General features: G+C 40.2%; 1 protein-coding gene across 3 annotated transcripts in view; it reads left to right on the top strand.

The window, feature by feature from the left end:
• NRAP (nebulin related anchoring protein) overlaps positions 1-12,027 on the top strand; it is a 70,033-nt gene that overhangs the window by 12,364 nt on the left and 45,642 nt on the right. For 2 of the 3 annotated variants that reach the window (XM_058544033.1, XM_058544031.1), the window contains exons 10-14: positions 2,330-2,434; positions 3,401-3,517; positions 5,821-5,925; positions 7,394-7,501; positions 8,523-8,627. In XM_058544033.1, the coding sequence (XP_058400016.1) occupies positions 2,330-2,434; positions 3,401-3,517; positions 5,821-5,925; positions 7,394-7,501; positions 8,523-8,627 (540 nt within the window). The remainder of the gene's footprint in view (positions 1-2,329; positions 2,435-3,400; positions 3,518-5,820; positions 5,926-7,393; positions 7,502-8,522; positions 8,628-12,027) is intronic. The other variant, XM_058544032.1, reaches the window with a different exon arrangement.

Here is a 12,027-nt window from a genome sequence, read left to right as displayed (position 1 = left end):
GGAAGTGGAGTGCGTGCACTTAACCGCTGCACCACTGGGCCAGCCCTGATTTTTTTTTCTTAATTGGACAGTTGTTTGAATTTTTTGGCAGTTTGTAGACTCTACAACATACATGACTTATTCAACATACATAATTTATGAAAGAAACAAGTAACTTATTTCTCTTCTTCGGAAAACCAAGTTGCCTATACTGGGGACTCATGTGAGACTTAGGATGTGAGTGAGGATAGATTGTGACCCCTTGGCAAATGTCTATCTGATCAAAAATGTTGGGTTTTGAATTAAAAAGGCCATTTTATTAAATTCTACAATAAGTTAATTAAATGGTCTCAGTGCCTTCACCTCCGTGAAAATATGTTTTTATTGGTTTCATGTGTTAAATATGTTGTTTAGAAGGCTCAGGACAACTTTTAAAAATCAATTTTATTTATTTTCCCCCCAAAGCCCCAGTAGATAGTTGTATGTCATAGCTGCACATCCTTCTAGTTGCTGTATGTGGGACGTGGCCTCAGCATGGCTGGAGAAGCGGTGGGTCGGTGCACGGCCAGGATCCGAACCCGGGCCGGCAGCAGTGGAGCGCGCACACTTAACCGCTAAGCCACGGGGCCGGCCCCAAAATCAGTTTTATTAAAAAATATTTGGCTTCCATATTTGGCAAAAAATATTTTGTTCTATATTTGGACCGTCCTATCTGCCTATCTGCCACTAGTTACAAGACACACATGTAATTTCCTGTGTGTATCTAGATGTGTCTATACACATCGAGGAAGTGTAACTTTATAGCATCATAGTGGATCTTCGATTATTAGCATGTTTTGGTTGAAGTTTCCCGTCGTGATAATAACAAATACAAGAATCAAAGTAATTGTTGTTTGATAGCACTGCTAGCAGCTGTGGAGAGGACTCAGTCGTGTGGCATCTCACTGGGTGATTTAGTGGAACTCGCCAGGGCATGAGGAGGAGGGAGTGAGAGAGGAACAGGCAGATAGATAAACTATAAATATCCGTGCCTAAAATGCCAAACAATTCATTCTTCTTTTTAATGAGTAACTTTTTTTTTAGGTTAAGGGGCTATACCACATAATCGATTTATTATTTATAACCAGGCAACTCCCCAATAGGATTAGGGGTCTTACAAAAAGATGCACACACACAACATAGATACATATAAGCAGAGAAGTTAAAATAAAGCTACAAACTAACCCCAAACCATAAAGCAGAATGGGCAAAAGGGGATTACCCAAGAATTTGAGAGCCTTTACCATTATTATTTTTTAGCTTAACTTCTTTTTACTTATTACATTAGGCCCAGAACATTCTGGCAGCCAAACACAAAGGAGCACTCGGGCTAAACAGTTGTCATTATTGAATTAAAAGGAAGGTTGGACGTTCTAATTTGATCCAACAGTTTCATTTAAGAAAATGTGTGTGCCAGGTTCCGAACCTCATGCTAGAGCAGGTGGGCCCCAGCCTTGGAGGAGGCTGGAGAGAGATGGAGTCCTGAGCTGGAGGGGGCACACTCAGGGCTGTTCCAGATTGTGGGCACACAGACGAGGAAGCAGCTGATTCTGCCTGGAGCAGGCCTGGGAGTGAGGGAGGAGTTCCCCAAAGAGAAGGTAGCATCTGATGGGGTCTTCAAGGACATACCACTGCCAGGGAAGGTTTACACTAGTGATGTGATGACAGTTCCATGAAAAAGAAGGTTTTCCTTTGTGGGAGTAGGTGGGTGGTGTGGGGAGGAGGAAAGAAGAAATTAAGACACAGATTATAACACTCTGTCTGAAATATACATCTAGTTCCTTTTCAGATCATGTTATGGTAATTTGAAGTTTTTCCCCTCAAATTACAAAAATTCAAATAGTTATATAATGTTCTTTTTCTTGGTAAATGACATACATCGCTGCGGGAGACAGTATTTGGGATGTGAATGTGTCTCTCTGCATAGATCTACCAATGGGCCTGAGAAAGGTAGTGTTCGAGACTGCTGGAAGACAGAGGGACTTTCCTGGTGTCAGTTGAGAAATGAATCTTCCATAACACATGGGCCTGGGAGACCGGTGGAGTGTCTTGATTTGTCTGGTGGAAATGATGATGATAATGATAATAGTTACCATTTATTTAGTGCTGACTGTGTGCTGGGCACAGGTAGGTAGGCCCGCCTCCAGAGTCTACCATCTCAGCCACCACATGGTATTGCTCCTAGGGTCATCACTGGAGCGTCCAATGTGTGAGCCTCTATGAGAACAGGCTTGAGGAGAGATCGTTGCTAATCTCCCAGCCATTCGGGGAAGGGAGCATTACTAATTGAATTCTTTAATTGACCCAGCAGGGTTACTCGGAGGAGTATGCTGAGCAGAGAGGAAAGGGCAGCTTCCCGGCCATGATCACCCCAGCTTATCGGAATGCCAAGAAAGCCAACGAACTTGCTAGTGATGTAAGTAACACATCAGGACGACACAGAACCACAGAAGCAGAGGAGAAATGAGACTTTGATGGATATGTTTACTGAAACCTATACACAGATATATTTATTAGAGCTGAGCCAAAATAGAATGTTAGCCCTCAATTCTAACCAAATTTCTTACATTTACTTCTTTTGTTTGGACTGTTGGGTCACATTTATCTGCTTCAAAGAACAAACCACATAACTCACTTAAGGTCAGTTGAAGCAAATAGAAATACTGGCCCAGCCAGATAAGCTGGGGTTAGGACAGTCTTCGCAAATAACCCATCTAGAAATTGAGCACTTTAGGGTTGTAGCTGATTAAAACAAGTCATGTGATTATCAGACTGGGTGTAACCCAGTTGATAAAATGATTTTTATTTGCAGGATGTTAGCCAGCTGGCAGTCCTTGAAACATAGCTATAATTAAACTTGGTAAAGTGACACGCACACTGGAGACCTTAAAACACCAACTTGGACTTGCTGTAAAATCAGAAGCTGAGCATTCGTTTCACACCCCTTTGCCTTTCTCCTTTCCTCTGTTACTATTCAGTTATTACCCATTTACCCAGAACAGTGCACTTTTGCCCTGAAAGGGGAAGTAAAAGACACATTATTCTCTTTGCCCCGTGTTAAGAGGCTAGGTGAGAAACGATGTTGAAACCAAGGGCAGTGTGGGCATGGGGTTACACCTTTTGGTGTGATCATTTTAAGACGTCTCTTCCTGAAGAATTAGAGTAGAAAGTGTAAAAAGTGTGAAAAGGGCCCGTAAAATTTTAATACAAAAGGGAGCAAGTGGTTTATGGACTTAGTAGAGAAAAAAACCCGCATGATCTTTTTCTTTCAGAAAATTCTGTTAAGTAAATGTTGACATTAGACGTGGGGTAACCTTGGAGTAATTTCTCTCATGGAGCATGGAACCAACAACTCAAGATCCTCTTTGTGTGTTTCTTTCAGATAAAATACAGGCAGGACTTCCATAAGATGAAGGGCGCTGCGCATTATCACTCCCTCCCAGCCCAGGACAACTTGGTTCTTAAGCGGGCTCAGAGTGTGAACAAGCTTGTGAGTGAGGTGCGTATAGGGGACAGTCGCACCTGTGCACTGTCACCCCCTTATCTTCTATAGACAGCGAATGGAGTGACCTCAGAATGAAAAATTCCATGTAACACCACATAAACTACACATGGGTTACCAGTTCTCAAAGAACGAATGTGCAGTAAAAAGCAATTCACAAGAGAGCCGACTCAAACTGATTACATGTAAACAAATTAAATTTCTCTGATGGTTCAAAAGTTTCTTCCCGAATTCTCACAGGGCTGTAGATATTCAAAATTCCAGGCAATAGATTTCTAGTTGCCAGGATACTGTGTGAACCAACCTTTATAACGATATTTGATTCTTGTAGAGTGACATCTAAGATGGGAAAGAGTGTTTCAGACATCAAACGTCTCTCAATCTCTTATTACTATAGTCGAGTTTCTGAGAGGCTGTGTGTACCATAGAATTCTCTTTACCTTGGAGGTTGAACTGGCTGCCAGAGGGTGTGTTTTGTTTGCTTACTTAGTGGTTAAGATTTTTAAATTGTTGGGACTCTCTGACAAGGAAATATCCCCTCTAGTTACCATATCCTTTCACCTCCGAGAGTCTCTCCACTGTCTCTTCACAGCATCTTCTCTCATTTGCATTACCTCTCTGGGCTCTGAAGGCGTTTGAATTGGCAAGCTCTTACAACAGGAAGAATCAAGGCTATTAAAAGCACTCACATAACAAGTTATCTGTAACTCAGAAACGGATATGCAAATATCTTAAAATATTTTTCTTCTGTAACTTCTAAAGGTCAATCCTTTACCACAAAACTGTTACTTAACCTGTGTAGTCCTCTAACTTTGAGCTGCTCAGAATCACCAGGAGTCACACTTCCTCAGCCTCATCAGGAGCCTCAGATGCTTTGAAGTAGTAGATGGGTGCCAAGGCCTTGGAATCTGCATTGTAAACAAATGTTCCCAATGATTATGATGCTCTAGGCCAGAGGTCAGCAAGCTACTACCTGAGTGCCAAATTCAGCCCACAGCCTGTTTTTTATAAATAAAGTTTTACTGGAACACGGCCACATCCTGTTTGTTTAAATATTGTCTATGGCTGCTTTGAAGCGACAAGGGCAGAGTCAAGAAGTTGACAACGTAGAGACTATATGTCCTGCAAAGCCTAAAATATTTCCTATCTGGTCATTTATAGAAAAAGTTTGCTGAACTTTTCTCCTGACTCACAGAATATTAGATCTAGGTGGGACCTTTGCAATCTTTAGGCCCTCACTTTGTTATAGGCCTGGAAAAGTAAGTGTCTTTTTCTGGTTCAGGGAGACTGTTAGGGACAGAACTGGGACCAGACCGCTGATAGTGAAGTTCTACCCCCAGGGAATAACCCTGTTACCATTTTGGCCTTTTTCTGTGTGAATATACTCTAAACAAACACATGAATATAAAAACATATATTTCTAGAATTAGAATTCAAGTGTATATACAGTTTTGTGTACTTTAAAAATTTTGTATCATCTTATTGTGAGCATTATAATGTATCTTGCATGCTTTAAAAGGAATATTGCCACCAGATATTTTATAAGATATGATAACAAATTGTATTTCTTTTGGTAAGAGGTCACAAGGGAACCTTCAATTTCTTTTTGCCCTTATGTTTATCCAGGAAGACAAACCAACCATGCCTCAATGGTAATCAGCCTTCAGCTGCCTCCTCCAATTACCTGGGACAACTTGGAGTCTGTTTAATAACTATAACCTCACGCCTTACATCCAGCTACCCGGGGGAGCTCAACTATACAACCCATTTAAAATTAGATGACACCCTCTGCATCTATGAGAGGTCTCATTTATTATACTCCTTTGTAAAATAACTTTCTTTGTTCAATTTTATTGGCATATACATACAGAGAAGTGCATACATCATACGTGTACAATAGGAAGGATTTCCACAAGTGGACACATCTTTGTAACCAGCACCCAGATCAAGAAACAGAACATGACCACAAGTCCAGATATCCCCCCACCATCCCCCCAGACCTTTGTCCCCAAAAGTAACCACTGTTCTGATTTCTAAAACCAGTTTTGCCAATTTTTGAGCTATACGAAATCTTATTTACTCTTGAAAGTGACTATATATTTTTAATTTTCGGAACCACACTGATTATTTACTTATTTGAGAGGAAAACATATATTGTTAACTTACAGCATTCCGTGGCCTGGTATTTTAAAATCTTGGGTTGAAAGTTTCCTAAAAATATCCGAGTTGAGTCCTGGTGATGTTTTCAAGAGTAACTTTGGGTTTGGTTCTATTGTGCATCTGGTGTTTTGGTTTCCAAGGTGGAGTATAAGAAGGATCTGGAAAGTAGTAAAGGTCACAGTATCAACTACTGTGAAACACCTCAATTCAGGAACGTGAGCAAGATCTCAAAATTCACCAGTGATGTGAGTTTTTAACGCCTAAGCATTTGTTTGGACTTTTTTATGACCTTACTTTCTAGGTCTCCTAAGAGACAGTCCATGTGAATGTATCTGTGTGTCTTGGAGAAGCACGGCTGCTTGGGCAAAAATACCTATGAATGTGTTTAAGATTGCCTGCCAGGACTAGAACATGTAGTGTTCAATTCTGTCACATCCCCTGCTGTGTGCTTGACCTTGAGTCCTCAGGGCAGCGCCTGTCCTCCTGCATCCTTCCTGTAGAGCAATATCCGGCTCCTGTTGGAGAATGCTGGTGAGGGGGTCTGGCTGAGCATGTGACATCCCCTCTCAACGCGACTTTGTGCTTCTTAGTTAATACACAACCTCATTTAACGCTGACGGTCACCTGGGGAACCAGATGCTATTTCCCCATCTTAGGGATGAGCAGATATGTGCTAGGTTGGCCGGTGCAAATTTGGAAATTCTCTGAGAAGGTCAGGGAAAGTATCCTAGAAAACATCAAGGACCTATACTACATTATGTGATTTTACTTCTGCTTAGCTGCATATAATAGTAGAATTTAAAATTGCAAGGGACTTTGTAAGGCTCAGTGAGGAATTTATTTTGCATAAATGTAGTGGTTAAAAGTACCGGATTTGGAGCTGGCAGACCTGGTTCCACAGTTAGCTACGTGGCTGACTTGGGGCAAGTTGTTTAAGGTCTTGGAGCCACTTCGTGCATCTGTAAAATGGGGATGATAAGCATGTGAAGATTAACTGAGATAAGTAGAATTGTGTCTGATATGTAGTAATAGTATTCTGTTTAAATGCTGGTGGTGCCTGGAAACTCAATGGCCTCCCAGGGAAGGTAATTTTAATGTAACTTCATTAGAAGCTACCCGGAGTTTTCTATTTCTGGCTTCTTGTCATCCCATTTTGATCTTCTTTTTATTTGATAAGCTGCCTTTGGGACATAATATCATTATTTCATATGGTTGCAGTAGAGAACAATCTGTGATATAAAAGTCACAGAATTTGGCAAAGCTCAGGTTTTATTTTTCGTATATTTAGCAATGGAGGTAATAGCATGCTGTGATTTGTCCCAGCCCCCAGCGTGGGCTTTGCATACAGAGTCCACACAATCAGTGCTTGTTCACTGGAGAGCTGCACACTCTCATGGTAGGTTTTCACACTGGAAAAAACTGGTATATTTACAGCTGCAAATGTTAAAAAAAAAATCAGATCGGTTTTGTGCTGTCTGTGCTCATCAGATATTATGTTTTCCTCTGTGCTTGTATGCTTGTCTCACTCCAACTTGTGGTTGCTTGAAATTTAAGTTGTTAAAAGTTTGTCATTTTTGTTCAGTGACTCACTGAATACTTAAATAGGTTATCTTTAATCACTTATATTGTGGATTTAGTGCATTAACATGAGTAGTTTATCTTCAGCAAGGTGGGAAGAGAATGCTTTGTTGAAAGTTTTGTGTTTCCATGTAGAATAAATATAAAGAAAACTACCAGAACCACATGAGAGGCCACTACGAAGGAGTTGGTATGGACAGACGGACCCTCCATGCTATGAAAGTGGGAAGTCTGGCAAGCAATGTGAGTCCTGTTGTGAAGGGCCTGTAGGTCCTAGGGATCTGTTGGGATGGAGGGAGGTGGGGCATGAGAAATTCAGCCAATTCTTTTTCAACCTCTCTTTTTTAAAAATCAGTGTTATATTGTGTAAACACTGACCCATAAGAGTTTCTCCGTGTTAAGCAATACAACCAAGGCTAGGTAAAAGCCTTAAAATTTTTCAAATGCTCCAACTTATCTCAGCTTTCTCTGGCTTGAACAGTTCTTAGATCTAATTGATCTAGTGTGAGAAAAACTTTCAGTTTCTGAAAGATAAAGAGAAATGGATGAGCATAAGTCTTATTCGAAATTCCTCAAATTTCCAAAGCATTTGTGATTTATTTGGAACTGGTTGGTTGGTTATTGATTGGTTCATTCATCTATTTGATCATAGTATTCATTGAAGACCTCCTGTGGCCAGGCACTAGCCAAGGTGGTCAGATCACAAAATAGATCAGATCCCTGTTTTCCTCATAATCTATTAATCTCTCTTTGCTTTGTCAATTCAGTTTACAGGTTTGAAAATGCCAGGTTGTAAATCTTGGAGATAAAGGACACTTAAAAGAAACCGATTTCATTATTAAAACATACAAATGTCAAATTTCCTCTGCTTGAGAATTTCAAATTTGACCTTTAGAAAAAACGTTAAAATACTCTGAAGACTCTTGACTTTCCATTTATTTTCTGGGGGTTAGCCAAGAAGCTCTTTCATTGTATACCCATGTGCAAATGCTTCTTTTTAACAAAAACTACAAGGGGTTCCATAATTAATAAGAAAGATAAAATAAATGTGCTACAGATGGAAGTTAACTAATTTTGGATTAATTAAGAAGAAGAATTCAAATTAATTAAAGGCAAAAGTGGGAACGTAATTTAATTTTCCTTGGGATGTTTAGGATGGAAACTGAATTAATTTTGTTTCTGGTTATTTTTTAAATATTTCCTATGACATTCAAACAAGGTCAAAAGAAAGTGGGGGTTAATTTCTCTTTTCTTTGGATTTCAGATCGCCTACAAGGCCGATTATAAACACGATGTTGTCGATTACAACTACCCGGCCACTCTAACTCCTTCCTATCAAACAACAATGAAACTGATTCCCTTGAAAGATGTAAGTCCTCTTCCAATAGCCCTCTCTGCTTTATTCCTTGTCATTTCCCTCCTAGGGAGTGATTCTTAGGTAGCAAGATAGGAAGAAACAAGATACAACAATTCGTAAGAGATGGAGGGACCTGAGAAAGGGGAGCTCTTTTCCACTAAGAAGTCCGTTGTGCATGTTTGGGAACTCCTAGGTTTCCAATGTAAGATGGGAACAACTCTGGTTTCATCTTGAAAATAACCTGAGTTTCCATTTCGCCTCTTAGAATTTGGTGAATTCTGTCTGCTGCTGGGCACATTTAAAGTAATTGTTCCTTAGCAATGATGAACTGTTTTTTTTTTTTTTTTAAAGTTTTGGAGTGTGGTATGTTTAGGATGGAAGGAAGTAAAATAAAATGGTTATAGGTTGAGAGGAAGTGGTAATGTTGACTTAATTTTCTCAGGAGCACATGGGAAAGTATATGTGCCTCCCTTAATTATTACAGCTGTGATTTTATTTATTTATAGTTTGGCTTGTCCCCAGTGAAATATGTATAATTAATTTAATTAATTGTTTTCTAATTGTAAGAATTTTGCTACATATTTATTACAGAAAATTTAGAAAATACAGGAAGGTATAAAGAAAAAGATACAAATCACCTGCAATCTTAAAAAGTGGTTTAGAACTGAGTTGGTATCATGGTTATTTGTTAGTCAAGGTTATCTCCAAGCAATCAATGATTTAACAAATAATTCGACATATATTGATTAAGTGCCTGGTGCTACTTTCCTTCACGTTCCTTTGGGATCAGCACAATTCCAGGAGTTGACTTGGGTTTTGCTATTGGAAGATAGGTCTTCACTTCTCTCTCTCATTTGCTCAGAGGAGGAGCCGTGTGGATATCTGGGTGTCTCCAGTGTCTAACACAGGTTACAGGACAACGAAGGACAATCACTGGCAAATGATAGTTTAATGGATGAAGTGGGCTTTTCAAATGTGTACAAAAGCAAGGGATGGGAAGTAGAGGAGTATAGGGGCCTAAACCTTGCCTAAGGTTTGGGCCTTTTCCTAAGAAGTTTGGTTGGGTTGACTTACTCGGTTCACCTTAATGAAACCCAAGGTTAAACTTGTCTATCAAAGCTACTCCTTTCTTTTTTGCTGTATACATTACCTGGGAAACTTGAGGATCAAAAGCACCTCATTAAAATTTGAGTGCGTGCCCTTGCTGTTTGTTGTTGTTAGTGCTGTTGAGCCGGTTCCGACTCCTAGCCCCCCTGTGTGGTAGCAGAGCAGAACCCTGCCCGGTCTTTTTGCGCTGTCCTTTTACCTTCTAGCACTATATCAGACAATGCTCTGCTGCGATTCATAGGGCTTCTATAGCCAAGTTTTTTGAAAGTGGGTGGCCAGGTCCTTCTTCCTAGTCTGTCTTTGTCCTGAAGCTCTCCTGAAGCCTCCACCATGGGGTGACCCTGCTGGTATTTGAAATACTGGTGGCATAGCTTTCAGCATCACAGCAACACACAGCCAAAACAGTATGACAACGGAAAGATGGGTGGTGTTGTTCCCTGAACCAAGAAACGAAACAGGGTCATGGTAGTGAAAATGCTGAATCTTAACCACTAGACCACCAGGGCTGGTTTGCTCTTGCAATAGAGATCTATAAATCATGCTTAATAGCATGAGCAAATAGAGAGATTCCTACGAGTTTGTACTCCCGTTAGAATATTGCTATTACATTTGTCTATATAAGACTGTGGATCAAACCATGCATCTGAAATATAGCCAGCTCACCTGGGAAAGTCTGATAGAAGAACTAAACTAGACTGGATTAGAAATATTAATTGGAAGTAGAGGTAGTTTCTAGACTCGCAGCCCATGAGCCAGATCCAGGCTAAAGAAGTGTTTTGTTTGGCCACACAGTGTTTAAAAAATAATTAGACCAACATGTAGAAATTGTGAGAGTTCACATAAGAATTCATATTTTCAGCTTTTCAGGAAAATCTGAAAACCCTGGGAACTGCAGCCCTAGTTCCCGCATGGCAGCAATTGGCTGGCACTGAGTGGTAGCTGCTCTCTTTCATCTTAGTCCTCTTTACCTTACCTTCCTGGCTCCCGCGTGCATTTGAGTTTACCACCCCTAATGTAGGGACTACAGTATTCAGGAAATTTGGAGAGTTCATTAGAAGAACACTCGTGGTCACTCTTTCTGTCTGGTAGTCTTAAAGGTGGTCAAATAGCTATGGAATTACATAAAAAAGCCCAGGTCCTTAATTAGAGAGCGTTCCCTTCAAATGGATTTTATAAACACTAATGGCATTAAAATGAGACTCTATCCTCACCAGAGACCCTTCAGAAAGTAGATTGAAGCAATGGCCAAGCATCTGTGATGTTGCAAAGATGTGATTAGTCATGGAGACTGTTAATTATGTCCTGCAGAGGAAAGTAATTGTGCTCCGCAACATACTTAATGCAGAATTATCAGGAAGGAATATGCCACTTAAAAAATATAATTTTCATGACATTTTATCATGGGTAATTCTGAATTCTAATAGATTCTTTATTATGAGATGATAATTTTCCCTCTGAATTAATGCATTAGGAAGCCACGTACTCTAATCTCATTAGCAGTTGACATTGAAATGACTTTGTATTTCCTAGTTTTCACTATATAGCCCATATCCAAAACTCAGAATGTGCAAAAACTTGTCTCCTTGAGTCATTAACTAAAAAGCACAAAGTGATGCTGTCCTTTATCTCCAAATCTAACAAAACACTCCATGGCCCAGTGTCAAGAAGACTGTTTTTCCTAGATGCTGTTGCAGGAGTTAATTTGTAAGTCATTTGTTTGTGCCTGGAATACGTTTCCCTGTCCGAACAATGTTAACTCTGGCTGTGGGGAACCCTAGTCCATCTGTAAAATTACTACTCATAGTTCCAAGCCCACTGGCTTTGGCGTACCAGGTTAATGGTGGATAGGTTGAGAGCCACTTTGGGAGGCCGGCTGCTAGGATTTGAATCCTAGCTCTGACACCAGCTGAGTGACCTCGAGCAAGTCCCTTTGGGTCTCTGTGCCTCAGTTTTCACATTGTAAGGTAGAGATAATAACAGTGCCTACCGGCGGGATGGTTGGGAGGGTTAAATGTGTTAATATGTATAAAGCACTTGAAATAGTGCTGGGCACATAGTAACTGCTATTTTTTAGCCATAATTATTATTAGCTAATGTTGGGACAGGCAAGCATGGAGTGAGTATAAGGAAGAGATGGAGCATACAAAGCTGGCCCTTAGGTCTATTTCACTTGGGTCACTGGGTTCTAAAATTATTGAACTATTTGCCAGCATTTAAATATTGCAAGATTTTACATAATAATATGGATTTCTGGTTTCTTTGGAATAATGGGAAAATCTAGCCGCTCTGAGCCCCACATTGATGC

Source organism: Diceros bicornis, chromosome 6 (genome assembly GCF_020826845.1).
Source record: "Diceros bicornis minor isolate mBicDic1 chromosome 6, mDicBic1.mat.cur, whole genome shotgun sequence".
Lineage (NCBI taxonomy): Eukaryota > Metazoa > Chordata > Mammalia > Perissodactyla > Rhinocerotidae > Diceros > Diceros bicornis.
The sequence above is the reverse complement of the archived record's forward strand: the minus strand, read 5'-3'. Positions and strand labels throughout refer to the sequence as shown.